This window comes from Gouania willdenowi, chromosome 8, assembly GCF_900634775.1.
Source record: "Gouania willdenowi chromosome 8, fGouWil2.1, whole genome shotgun sequence".
Classification (NCBI taxonomy): Eukaryota; Metazoa; Chordata; class Actinopteri; order Blenniiformes; family Gobiesocidae; genus Gouania; species Gouania willdenowi.
The window spans coordinates 21873635-21888711 of NC_041051.1; the positions used below are offsets into that span (position 1 = coordinate 21873635).

The 15077-nt window shown below is 39.3% G+C and overlaps 1 protein-coding gene across 3 annotated transcripts in view; it reads left to right on the forward strand.

Annotated features, from left to right (window-relative positions):
* The window catches only part of znf385c (zinc finger protein 385C), a 195058-nt gene that overhangs the window by 150699 nt on the left and 29282 nt on the right, over positions 1-15077 (forward strand). For 2 of the 3 annotated variants that reach the window (XM_028454584.1, XM_028454585.1), the window contains 2 exons: positions 7473-7624; positions 14133-14243. In XM_028454584.1, the coding sequence (XP_028310385.1) occupies positions 7473-7624; positions 14133-14243 (263 nt within the window). The remainder of the gene's footprint in view (positions 1-7472; positions 7625-14132; positions 14244-15077) is intronic. The other variant, XM_028454583.1, reaches the window with a different exon arrangement.

Below are 15077 nucleotides of genomic sequence, written 5' to 3' on the forward strand. Positions count from 1 at the left end.
CTGCTGAATACAAATGTATTTGGGTATGAAGTAGTGCTGTTCATTGATCCTGGTCCAACGCTCATCATTTTAGTCAAAGTATTTTAATTTGGCATATTTTGTTGTAAAATGTCAGAGTGACTGCCCTCTATCGGTTGAAACTTGGCTATTACAATTGATTTTTGCTATTGGCTGAGAACAAAGTCATGTGACATTTTGGGACCATCTTGCATCACAAACAAGCACTGTTATCCCTGCCCCTTTTATGAAAACTAACACCTGTGGGCTCTACAATCTGTGGTGAGTAGGTTGGATTGAGAGAAGAGCGAACAGAGAGGTATGTTGTGTAATGAGTAGCTAGTTAGCATAGCATAGATTGTTCATCGGAGATTTTATAGTATAGACTGGGTGTGTCTTAACTGCTCCAGGAGCTCCGCCCTTAATCAATGGCATTTTTTTTTAATTTCCCTCCTAGTGGCAGGTCAGGAGAAAGCAGGGGTTTAGTTATTGTTTAAGTAAGAATTTGTCCATGTGTCATGTCCATGTGTCATGTCCATGTGTCATGTCCATGTATCATGTCCATGTGTCATGTCCATGTGTCATGTCGATGTATCATGTCGATGTATCAAAGTGAAAATGCTCCAGACACTAAACTATAAGTTTCTCACAGTAGACAGGACTAGTGCCTTGCATCACGGTTATGTCAGCATTAGTGTTCAAGTTTGTGTGTTTTTATATGAGTGAATGTACCTAAGAATTACTCAAGTAGTGATGAAAATCCATTAAATATTTATCACGGGTCATTGTATTAGGGTCAAGCAGTGTCAGATGAGACAGTTAGTTCTAGATCAAACATAGTGGATGCATGTGGCAGTGCAACAGCCATTGGTGAACCTTCCAAAGCACACTCCGCATTCTTTCTAGATGGAAGGATGGGCAGATGAATATATAGAATTATGCCTTTTATTCTAGGAAATAGGAAAATTTGTGTAACATTAAGCTTTAATCTTGAATCGTATTCACTCCAGATGAGCAGGTAGAGAATAGAAAAGAGAGAATAATGGCTCGGGATGGATGAGAGTGAAAAGCTTCAGTCTTTAATTAAAGCTGATTGTGGTTAATGTTCTCTGTCCCTGCTGTTGGAGTTCCCACAATGACCTTCACACCAACTCCTGATCAAGTACAAGCTAACTGGCTATTAGGAGTCACTTTTGTTTCTCCCGAACTCTCTCCCTTTTCTTTCTGTCTCTCTCTGTAGAGTGCAGTTGGACATCCAGAACGTCATTTGGCTGGGAGACTTTGATACACTTCAAGGCCGATTTATACATTGCGTGTGTGTAAAACAGACTTTTGTATGCAGCTTCACACATGATGGGTTATTTCATACCTCCGTAAAAAAAAAAAAAAAGGAAAAAGCTTCAGCTCCGCGTTAACAGAGCGAGTTGTATTTTCTGGCTCTTCCTGCGCTGTCACATCTACTCCCATCAGACTGTGGTCTTAGGCAGGACAGCAGCCGCTAGGAAGTTTGCAGGGCAGCTGGGGGATGGTGAAACAGTGTAGCAACAGCGTGGCAGATGCACGATGAGCATCATCGTGTTATGACTCAGAGTGTGCGTGTCAGGATTCGACCGACTGTGTATGTGTTTGTTACGTGATGGCTGAGGACAAGGCTAAGCAACACAAGCAACACAATAGAGTGGGATTATACCCATGTTCAGTGTTGGGAACGTTACTATAAAAAAGTAATTTGTTATAGTTACTCACTACTTGTTCCAAAAAGTAACTGCGTTAGTAACTGAATTACTCTATGATAAAAGTAACTCATAACCAAGGAAAGTAACTATTTGCGTTACTGTTAAAAAAAAAAGTTGCTCTATGTCAAAGAATTCAGATTTTTTAGATGCGTGTCATGAGGTGCTTCATTAAATTAGGTTTGCTTACAACGGATGTCGACAAAGTCTTCACACCTGGATATAATGTACACTTCACATGCACGTTCTTTGACGACAATTAATTTAAAGTAGTGTTTGTATCGTCACCTTAAAAATGACAACTTTTCATTGGACTGCTCAACGCTCGCCATCTCTGCTGCTTCATCCAATCTGTAGTGGTTGTGTGTGTGGCGTGGGTGCTGTGTAAAAACACTAGCTCTGATTGGCTACCATGAAACATGACGCCGCCTTAGCCAATCATGATCGCTCACCTTGTTTTTAACCCACCTCCTCACTACAGCTGCATATCAAGCCAGGGTTGCTTTCGGATTAACAGTTTATTCAATCAATGCATGTAACGCACCGCATTTAACGTTCAGTAACGATAACGGTGTTGTAATGGCGTAGAAAGTAATTAGTTCGATTACCCCGTTACTGAAAAAAAAAAACGCCGTTATTTTAAACGCCATTATTCCAAACACTGCTCATGTTACACTCATCAACGCTGGCCAACCATGGCCAGTTATTATAAAGATGGGTACGTTTACATGTGTAGAAATTCATTATCACAGCTGGATAATTGGATCAGAGGCTGTATGATTCAGGTCTAACCAACAGTGCCGACTGCTGCACAGCAGGCCGCCACAGACAAACATCGCAGATGTGATGCAGAATGTTAGTGATTGCTGCAGAAATCCAAGTACAACTACAGCCGAGAGCAAATTACTCAGTTAGTCTACGTTGCTTGTCTCTACAGAGAAAATAAGACAAATGCATATCCGGCATGGATCTTTAAAATGTTCTCACACAAAAGGTTTCATCCTGATTCCTGTTCTGCCAGGCTCTACGGGAAGCCGTATAATAAAAGTCAATCTTTCCTGCCGCCTTACTTCTCTGTTGTGCTTGTTAAATGACTTAGCAGCAGGAGTGGTACACTTTTATCCGACTCCACCAAGCAGTGTTTTGTTTCTTTATACCAGGAGCAGCGCAATAAGGGCCCACGGGGGTCTTCAGTAGCACAATGTCCTTGAATTTTTGGTCCCTGTGGGCATCAGAGAAGGACTAAGATAGTTTTTTCCTGCTGTAGCTCGGCCACAAATGGAAACATGCTGAAAAGAATGCCACAAACTTGAAATGTGAATGATCTGGAGAATGAGAGCATTTGAATATTGAGTTAATCACATGTTGCACATTGTATCCAAAGTGATACCCTTCAGCTGTCTTTGCAAAGTGAAACCGCAACACGCGAGAGGAGGAAAAAAAGAGCGGATCCACTCGCCCGAGTCCAAGACCCTGCTGTGCCTGCCACTATCCCACGTAATTACACAGGGCCACGAATAGAAAATGCAGTATTCTTCCTTCTTCGACCCTTCTGCCATTTGTTCTTTTATTGCCACTTAGCCGCAGGAATATAAAGAGCGAGAGAAGGCGGGATTGGGGTATTTACATGTAAAAATGAACATTTTAGCATAAAACTGAGGGAACCATTCTATTGATGACTTTGTTGTGCTTAATGCTAAATATAGATGCTAACCGTACAATATGCCTGCACGCCTACCAATTCACGTTCAACAGACCGGTGCCAACATTAACTATGGATGCAATGTGGTTCCTATTTATAAATAGACGCTTTGGGGCAACCTTTCAAAGACGAGTTGAAGAGCAGTTAAGGAGCAATAACAATGTCTTTCTAATGTAAACATTAGTTTAAAACATTGGTTTCACCAAGTCTCTATACTGGCATTCTGAGGTTGTCTTGGATAGGCTTCAGCAACGCCATGTGGTTTAAGTGTCATACCCACTGAAGAAATGAGTTATTGGATGATCTGTTTTTTGAAAAACCTGTGTCTCCTAAATCATTGCCACTCACAAAGTACAATACTACAATTTTTTAACACCTCTGAAGCTATGTTGGCATTTGTTGGGGTTAGGTGGAGGGATCTAGTGGGGTTAGGGTTAGGGTAACGACCAACACTTAAAGCTGATATCCGGAGTTTATGAGAAATCTATGTTCATGTATGATTCTTTTGAAATGCAAAAAAATGCCTAACTAGTCTTTTACTATGGTCTACTGCCGGTGGTCATTCATATACATTAATGTATATAAGTCCCTCCTTCGTCCTATAGACCCCTATACAAATGGAAACGATCGCAGACTATGCACAGCCAATAGGTTTTGACTTTGTGTTTTTGAGACTGTCAATCAAAGTTAATGCGAAACACGGAAACAAGGCCGCGCGTCACAACAGCAAACAGGTAAATATGATTTTGGCTCATACCTGACCCATAGACCTATATGAATGTGACCCAATGTGACCTTGTTATGTTAAGCAATGCGCATGCAGAAAGAGGCGTGGCTTCTGGTATATTGCAGAGGCAGGGGGAGGAATTTGAGCTGTTGAAGGCGGGACATGGAGATGTCCTCTCAGAAACTCCAGATAGCAGTTTTATTAACACCTTATTCATGCTAATGATGTGTCATTTCATAATATTGACAGCGTAATGTCAGCCTTTGTGTATAAAACTTCAAGTAAAGTTACCCAATTATTTTTAAAGAGTTGCCTTGTTTTTTTTTGCTTTATTTTTGCCATAGAAGTAGTTATAATACACATGTTGAATTTGAGTTTGCACAGTTTCCATATTGTATAACATGTTTCCATGCCATGGTAGGAGATTTCTAGAAGTATGTATATATTATTCGCTTTAATAATATAAATGAGTCCTTACAGCTTAGCACCCACTTAAGATTGAGTGTAGAATGGGAAAGTAATGAAATAAAACATGTACAGTAACTGATGTTGGTTGCAATACGCCAATAACCAAGAAAGAAGAAGAAGAAGAAGCACCCACTTAATAGTTAAAAGCCCGATTCTAAAGAATGATAACTAAAAACTGTTTGATTCAGTTGCACAGCTTAGACTCACCGCCAGCAGAATTACTTACAATAAAGGAGACCCAATGTGACTGTTGCTGTTGTGTAACCAAGCACAGTGAGTCATAAGAGGGAGGAAAGCACTTTGGGTTTGCTGGAGGAAGAGGATGAGAGAGAAAGTAAGATCTGTTAGCAAACTCATCTGGGAGAGAAAGGCAGAAAGGTGACCGGATATTTGTTTTGAGTCCGGAGCCTCAGCCAATGGATGTCTGGACCCCAGATCACAACTAAGGTGCAGATAAACCCAAACTGGTAAGAATATTACTACAGAGGGCACGTCCAGGGGGTGCAGGAGCACTGCAATATAACACTGCCCTCATAATACACAGCAAATGTGGCTAACAGTGGATTCCCAGTAAGAAAAGAGTGTGTACAAAATTAGACAGCGTTTGATTTTGTGTACATGGGCTGTGTTTATGTTCTCTCTTCAACCCCATCGTTGTTTGTATCCAGAGTGGCATTGGAAGCTTTGTTTGCATGTGTGCCTGTGATGTTTGGTACATGTGAACAAGGTGCACTGCACACATACACACATACTTGCTTGCATTGTAGCTGTTTCTCTATGCCAGTGCTATCAACCAATGAGCCAAACAGAGATATCCTGATTTAATAAGCTGCCTGGGGAGTCACAGAGAGGTGGGGAAGCACTACCAGCTGATAGTGTCTTCCCTGCAAGCCCAGCGTTATTCTGTGATAGCCCTGCCAAGAGAACACTCGTCTTTTTCATATTTTTTTTTTTTTTTTTTTATAAGTTTGTGAATGTGCATTCTGTGCTGAGTACCAATTCCCACCCAATGCCGCCCACGTGTCTGTAGGCTGTGTCTATTCTGTGCGCCCTTCTCTGGGTGTCAGACAAGAAGGCAGAGCTAAACCCACACAAGGCAAAAGCAGACTTTGAACAACATATGCTCAGAGCTTCGATGCTTCAGCCTCCCCCTACACACACACACACACACACACACACACACACACACCATGCGCACGGCTGCCAGGCCTAGCATGGGCCAGACTACTGACAGATTCTCCATCTATCACTATTATCTGCATTTCACACAGGCCATATAGCAGTAAAAAATCATCAAACCACAACCTTCAGATCAATTATGTAAAATAATGATATAATTAGAATGACACATTGCAGAATAATTTCATTTGATTTAAACTTTATTTCAGGCCAATTCGGTCCATATACAGTACAAGAGGCACAAACAACAGTAAATAAAGTATAGTTAAAACACATTTATCCCAATGCTTCTAATAACAGGAAGAATATCTTGTGCCACTTAATGTAGACTCAATCAATCCCCGATCGACTCATTTTTCAAATTAGATAAACCTTCATTTCTGAGCACGGCATTAAATGTTGTAAAACAAATATTGAAAAACAATTGACTTGCACTTGTAAATCTAGGTACCTTGAGCACAATTCTATAGGCATCATTATAAGCCACATCAGTATTTTACAGCTTTACTGTAACTGATGTTATTAAATAAATGAATAACAAAAATAATTGTATTATTGTTCGCTTTTTCTTACTTTTTGACTTCTGATTTAGGCGTTATATTTTACTTTGTAAAACTGGTATAGTAGTGCAACGTGTGGGTAAAGTTTATGAGAAAAATCTCCCTAGGTTTGATATTGTGTCTTTTGTGGAGATGATAATTAATTCCAGAATTAGTCCTTTAGGTGTTCTACTTCAGTGATTTAGCTGGTTTAAGGATGTTGTATCTTCACTCACAGATTGGCTTTAGAATCGGACTTTATCTCAGTATTTGCTGTTGATTGAATGAAATGATTTTAGTGAATTCGTAGTTTCATTAAAGTTAAGTGAGAAAATATGGTGGAAGAGATTCATTACAAAATCATTTTAGTTGATCAAACCAGCACTTAAACCAGTAAACCAGCATTTACAAACCCTGTCTTTTGTTTTATAGGGTTTTGAAATAGGTAAATGAGCTATAACTCGTCTTTTTCCCTAAAATAACATTATTCTCAGCCTCTTCCGTACTGTATGTGTTTCTGGCACTTGAGCCTCCATGATATTTGGAGGTGGCCACGGTGACCCATTGCTGACACCAATGATTGATCCTGGTGCTGGGATAAATGCCTGCACACTACTGAGCACACCAGGCTACTAAAACTCAGCCAGGCGGAAAATTAGAAATCTCTTCATCCCTGATCCATTTAAAATCCGATATCTCCCATCTTCCTCTTGCATAGCCACCTTTTCCTCAGACAATCAATCAGTAATTAAATGATGCGTTTATGTGAGCATGGCTTTGTATACGTGCAAGAGCGAAAGGTCCTCGGGGACTGAGCCTTTGATGATGGGAGGGCTGTATGTAACAATGCCTATCCCATAATTATGTGCCTACAGTTTTTTTGCCCGAAAACAAAGCAAAACAATGTGTGGAAACACAAGCACACACTTATCAGACTGTATATGCAGAATGTCAGCTAGGGGTTTAATGGTGCCTCAGGTATGAAATAAATCAAAGTCAAACCTCTCCTTAACACTACACTTGACCTCTTGGAAGCCAGCAGTGTAGTTCCACCTTTGCAGTCACACTCAGAAAAGCTTGTGTTCGCTCCTCCTAATGTTTCTCATCTCTGTCATTGTGTTATCCAGGTACCTCTGCCCAGGTTAGCCCCCTTCTGGCTTCCCTCCCACTTCCAGGACGGCCTTTGCAGCCTCAGCTGGACCTCAAACACCTCCTGCCCTTTAGACTCAATGGTTCCTCACCTCTCAGCCTCTTCCCTAACTTCAACACGGTGAGTCAAGTATGTAACATATCACCCATAAGCACCAACACCAAACTAATAGCAGAGATTCAAGACTTGTTCTACAGAGCTAGTGTTAGTAATTCAAGTGTATTGTGCATTGAATGTGCATCCTTGAGGGTCGTTGCACTATTGTCTATGCCTTAGGCTCAACATACTGTCAGTAATACACAAGAGCTACAGGTTTGGAGGTGCTGTATCAAAGCCATCCAATGTTAATCTTTGTCAAACTGTTATGCATCTTTGCACTTTTCTCTAGTCAGAGGTGAAAGTAATGGATTACAAGTACTCACGTTACTGTAATTCAGTTGATTTTATGGGAACTTGTACTTTTTTGAGTTTATTTCTAAATCAGTAATTTTACTTGTACTTAAGTACATTTTAGAATAAGTAATTTGTTATATTTCTACACCCAACCATTACTGAGTAAATTATTATTTTTAGTTTTAAAATGATCAACGGACATTGTGAAACTACAAAAGATTCAATGACCAGACAACAATCAAATGCATCTCATCATAGCCGACCATTCACATTAAACGTATAATGCACCACGCCAAAACAGCATTAAATGGAGGTTATTTTCTCTGTTTTAGAGTTCATAAATGTATCAATAATTGAGCCTGAGAATGTTTTTTTATCATTTTGAATTTAATTCATTGGTGTTATTTTATTTAAAAAAAAAACAATTGGACATTTTGACAAATTTTTTATCTTATACAAATGCCTTTGTGGAAAATGAATTGAGCTCCAATTGTGCAAGATTTGATCTCTTCCTTTTTAAGTGTATACATGAGATGTTTACTGTATGCTAGAGAACCGTGGCAAGATTTATTACCAAAAATAAACTTGGGGGGTAAAATTAACCAGTAACTTTTACTTTGAATATTATTTTATTGAGCAACTTTTTACTTGTACTTGAGTATTTCATGTGTGACTTACTTGTACTCGAGTACAATTTCAATCCAGTACCAGTACTTCTACTTGAGTAGCATATATCAGTGCTATTTACACCTCTGTCTTTAGTTTTAACTCAGTATATCACAGTATGTGGTCAAAATTCCCTTTGGCACCATGTTTTCTTTTGTTCTTGTGATAAAATTACACATTTCATGTCATGCTTTCATTTGTTTTAAATGATCTATGTGTGCTGAAGAGTGCAAGGGGAACAAAGGGGAAATGAAAAGCCCAAGCACCGTGGAAAATATCACACAGTCAGTCGTATCGATTAGAAAACAGCCCCCGGCAGACATATTAGTATTATTTTGCTCTGTGGGCCAGTATTCCTTCCTTCCTGGAATAAGGGTCAGGGTTATGATCCTCATACTTCATCATTTGGATGTCAATGTTTCAACGCGTGCAGACTGGATTTATACCAGTGTGCAGCATAAAGAAATACGAGCCCATTAAATGGTGCTCTTAAAACTAGCCACTCCGTTATTTACAGTATCGTTGTCTTAGCATGCAGAAAGGTTCACCTTAGGATCAGTTTGTTGTTTTTTTTCCGACAGTGCTTCACCTTCATCCTACATACAGAGCAAATATTACTGTGTTTGAAAGAAATTTGGTTTTTCAAGCACCCGAGGATGCTGCTTCAGTGCTTTAGTGAGAGCTTTTGATCTGTCGCTGTGTGTGTGGTTGGAGGCTCTTGTCATTTCTTTGATCCTCGCTTTAAAAACACGTGCGTGCTCCTGGTGTGCAAGGTCACTCATAAATATGTGTGTGTATCTGCAAATTGGTCGGCATGAGTCTCACGCGTGACACACGCACCCACGCCCACACGCACACTTTACGAGGCCCAATATGATCCAGCTCATTTGTTTCCAAATGAAGCAAAAGCTAAAGTTTGGGCTCCAGCAGTCTTTCATTTTATAGCTGTACAAAGTGATGCTGAAGAAGGGTGGAGAGGGAAGGCAAGGGAACAGAGACATCTGGGTGACTGTTTCTCAACAATAGTGGACAAGTGTGAGGAGGTGGATGAGACATAAACATTTTGGTCTACCTGCGTATGTAGTGTGCGTCAGCCTGCTATGGTACCAAAGTGGAAATGTTATACTATATTTCTGCTGCAGCTGGCCACTGTGATTTTACTTTACCGTAGACTAAACTTGTCATCTATTTATATTAGCTGTGGAGGCGGCAGGGAAGATAAGTCACTGTTTCCTCTACCTCCATGAGAGAATTCAAGTCTCTGTTTTTAATCCACTATGTGCACCACAAGGCCTTTATCATTAAACTCTACATCACTACATGACCAACATGTTGGTTCTTTAGAGCAGTGGTTCTCAAACTTTTTTTTGGCTCAAGTGAACCCTTTCTCTTATTTCTGAATCCAAGTACCCCCTTTGTTCAACTACAACTTTTTTTTCTATGAAAAAACAACTATAGACCATACTGATGGAATGAATGAGTGATAACACACATTTTAAAGAATCTCATTTGGTAAAAAAGTGCAATGAAACTTAAGTATTTAGTGCCTCCTGAATAGATTTATTTCTATGTTTTTTTTTAATTATTTCCTGTCATCTCCCTCCTGAGGTGGGACAAAGACGCACTCTATTTTCAGTTGATGTTTTATTCAAGATAATTCCTATCATTATTTTGTGGGGGGTTTTTTGGTGTCATTTTGTGTATTTTGCTGTTTTTTGTCTGTTCTTTTCGTTATTTTGTATATTTTTGTCCTATTTTGTGTGTTTTTGTTGTCATTTTTGTGTGTTGTTGGTATTATTTAAATTATTATTATCTCAGTGTGTGTGTTTTTGGTGTCATTTGGTGGTTTATTATGTAATTTTGTATGTTTTCGCTGTATTTTTCTCTCATTTACTGTGTCTTTGTTGTCTATTTGTGTATTGCCTGTATTAGTAAATAGTTTTTCTCTCTTAGTATGTTTGTTTTTTGTGTATTTTGTTGTCGTTTGTCTGTCATTTTAATTATTCAGGATATTTTTCTTAGTTTGTGTGTCTTTGTTGTGAGTCGCTGGTAATAACTAGTACATTATAATTTTTAACTGAAAATAAACATCATAAAACCCCATATTTTTAATGCTTTCATTTGTTAATTTTCTCCCCTCTCTCGCTCTCAAGTACCCCTTATAGTAGTGCCATCGCATACCCCTGGGGTAACACGTACCCCCATTTGAGAAACACTGCTTTAGAGAACTGTTTTATTATTAGTTATTATTCTTTTGTTGAAAAAAAACAAATCAAGCAGTGTCGTCTAGAAGATTCTATTTACCGAATTGTAATTATTTCCAGGCAGTAGCTGTTTAGAAGGATACTATTGGTGTTTGCAATTATAATCTACCACAGCCCAAAAAATTTCGATAGCCTCGAAAATAACATCAAATCACTTTTGCCTCACTCCCGGGAGGAGATGATTAGCCTCCATAATGCACAGTCTGATGGCGCAGCTGTGGCATTAATCACAAAGTCCATTCACAGCCAGCCCAGATTCACATATCCCTGATAAGGTGCACGTCGTCCCAGACGTGTGCACATGGGGGAAGATGAATGCACATGTCTCCAAAGCTAAACATCCTAGCATTCCCCATGGTGTCCCCAATAACATGCTCCCCCGCCTCTTCTTTTCCTCTTCTCTCTGTTTATACCCTCCCCCTCTCCTACTACCTGTGCTGAAACCCCATCACCGACACACTCGCTTAGTGCAGGATAAGTTCCGTCTGCACCAGGATACAGGGAAAGAACACTGGTCTCAGACAAAAGACGCTTTTATAGGAGTTGGTTTAGGATGACTGCGGACAGACAAAGGACACATTCTTCAGCTCCCAAAACAAAAATCTGTGTGCAGCCTGCCTTGCTGCAGTGCACAGGGGCAGCCGGACAGGGTGGGCTAGGTTTCAACAGTTTGTGTTGAGCAGCTGAAGGTTGAATTGAATTACTCCTAACTCATGTAGAGGATTCCAAAATAAATACATATAAATGTAAAAAATTCCCTCAAGGAATTCATTGCCAGGTGTGTTTATATTCCCTCTCACACCTGGGGCGACCATGGGTCAGGTAGCAGCTCAGTCCCACTGGTGTGTGAATGGGCGAATTAGTCAATATAGTAAAGCACTTTGGGACTACTTCAGTGTAGGCATAAAAGCACTTTATAAACCAAGTACATTCACCATTACCTGCTCATGAGGAATTCACTGTAAACAGCCACAGCCACCATAGACATTAGTTCTAGAGGCCTCTGATGTTGCTCATACCTGTGTGCTAGAAAAAAAACTGTTTCAATCTTGCTGTCAACAACATACAAATATTTCTTTATTTCCATTCAGTTGGTGCAGAGGTTTTTTTTTGCCACTGATAGGATTCTAATGAGAATGTGAATAAACAGATCAGTGGATGGCAGGAATCGGAGCTAAGATGTTTGTTTTATAGAGTTCACAGCCAAAGCATGCTGCAGTCAAATCAGCAAAAAGTCTGTGTGGAATGCAAACCCATTAAAACTGATATCTGGAGTTTCTGACAAATCTGTTTGTATCATTCTTTTGAAATGCAAAAAAATACCTAACTGGTCTTTTACTATGGTCTACTGCCGGTGGTCATTCATATACTGTACATCAATGTACATAAGTCCCGTCTTTGTCCTATAGACCCCTTTACAAATAGAAAATAGCGCCGCGATCGCCCAGCCAATAGGCTTTGACTTCCTGTGGCGGAGACTGTCAATCAAAGTGACTGCGCGTGTGTAAATTGTGCACAGAAACAAGGCCACGCGTCACAACAGCAAACAGATATTACTCTGAGCAGCATAGATTTTGGCTCTTACCTCAGAAATGTCCATGGCCAAAAGAATAACAATGACCCATAGATTTATATCAATGTGACCCGGTGCTACCTTGTTATGTTTTGCGATGCACGTGCGCAAAAGTAGAGGCGTGGCTTCTGGTAGATTGGCAGAGGCCAAGAGGGGGAGGAAGTGGAGCTGTTTAGGGCGGGTCATCGAGACGTTCGCTTTTGAATTTTTTCTCGCTCTTTTCATCCTCCGGATATTAGCTTTAATGAAGCCTGGACTTTACACATCATGCAGATTTGGAGCCGAAAGCAGAACGTTAAATGAGAGCTTTCTACCGGTGCACAAAAATGTTGAGGAGGAAAGATCTCTGGCTTTTCCCTTTACCGCCTCTGATACTTGATCTGTCTGTCTGTCTGTCTGTCTGTCTGTCTGCAGGACACCTTGCTGAGGGTATATGTTGCCATTCACCTTGAGTTTGTGAAAATGGAGTCCCTCCAACAAAACCCCACATTCATTTTCAACAGAGATTAGCAGCAACTTTTACTAAAAGGCCAACATGTTCTTAGCAAACATTACAAAACTTAAATACTGTTTTGAAGGTGGCATTTTTTTCCCACTATAAACGTCCCTTACAGCAAGATAATGAAGTTAAGAAAAGGCTGCCTGGTTAGACCTGATTTGATGCTTTATTTGGTTGAAAAGTAGAAATAAAGATGTCACACTTGTCTGTTTTATGTGCGCTTTAGCAACGTAGTTACACAGTTTCCACTGATAAACTAAGTCAGTTGAGTTAATGCAGGTAAAGGATACAAACCTTGATGAGATAGATACAGTAAGAGAGGGAACGCAATCTGTTTTACATAATACTACATCTGCCTGGTGATGCAGGTTGTATTGAAACAATTGTATTTCAGTATAAAATGTGTTTTATTAATATAGGTATAGGGTTCTCATTAGGAGGGTTTCTACTGTATTATTTTGGTCTTGGAAGACGTCCTGTTTCACGCTCTAATTATACAGCACTCATTTTTAAAACAAATATATAGAATGAATGAACATGAACACAGCCAATGTGACTCTGGTTCCTTTTTGTGACACCATATTTCTTTCAGATTGTCTGATAAAAACAGGGAGGAAAATAGAAATGCTCTCTGCCTTTCCTCAAATGCATTTGATGAATGAACCCTGAACAGGAACAAGCTAGTCAGAAGATGAATGATGGAATGAATTGAATAATGATACAAAGCCCAAACATTTACACCTTCATCATGCCTTGGTGATCCATGTCTCGATTATTTGGTAAATCTTTGTCAAATGCATCCAATATCTGTTAAAAGGGACTGTATTAATATATTCACTCCTGCAGTGTTTTTTTTAATTGACATTTCTTGTTTTTTAAGACCTGTTTTATCTATTCATCTGTTTTAAAATCCCTTTTTTCTCATATATACAAGTCCCATTTGGATTAATCATTGAAGCCATGTTGCCCATTCTTTTTGGCTGACCCATACTATCTACATCACTGACTTTTTAATGTGTTCTTTTGTCTCAGAAACCAAAATAGGCCATTCTTTCACAGTATAAAATACATTCGGTTCTTGCTAGCATGTCGTGTATTATGATGTCATCCTGTGTGCGCACACACTGGAGGATACTCGTAAAAACCGTTCCTTAACAGAATAGCATCTTGATTTTAAAGCAATAAACTCTGTATAGCTCGATGATTACGTTTGAATGAATTGTGTTTGTTTCTGTGTCTTAGATGGACCCTGTCCAAAAGGCAGTGATCAATCACACGTTTGGCGTCCCACAGCCCCTGAAGAAGAAACAGATCATCTCCTGCAACATTTGCCACCTGCGCTTTAACTCAATGGTAAGATCTGCCTGATGTTCATTGTAATGCAGTGGCGTTTAAAGAGATGAGGAGTGTTTTATGTCAAGTGGAAAGAGAAAGAAACCATCTGCTGCACTTCACAATGTAGAATTCATCCATATCAAAACGTGAGTCTACCCCGAGAGAACAACTTTGTCGTAGATTATCATCCTTATAGATTTGCTCGTGGGTGTGTTGCTTAACAACACATTAGAAAGGAAATTTCAGGATTATTTATTTAAAGTGTTTTGATTGTTTGTTTATTTTTCATTCAGTCATTAAAACAAAGGCTTTACATCGAAAAGAAAAAAGCAATAAGAATATCTATAAGTAATGACTGAAGGGGTCAAGGCTGAAGTACACCACTTATTGATGACTTACCCTATGCACACAATTCCAAAATACACCAACACAAAACAGCACGCAAAACGATGAAAAATTACAAACAAAGGGCTACAACTGAGAAACAGCAGATAACAAGATAAACAAAATAAAAATACAAAATAAAATAGTTTGGTTACAGTCATCAAACATGCCCAAATCCAGAAACACAATGCAAAGGATAAACAGAAAACATTTAACCCTTATTTATTTAATCATTTTTTATATTTACATCTTTATTTCTCCACCCTGACCTCCCATCCTCTTTAACTGTCTTACACACATACAGTACATACAAACACACCCTCACTATGCACACATACAGTACTTTCACACATACAAACACATGTCCAAAACACAAAGCAAACACACAGAATGTGACAGAACAGGACAGATTATTATTATTTAAATTTTTTTTTTTTGTGCAGATAGTGTTTGATAATTCTGCTGGTT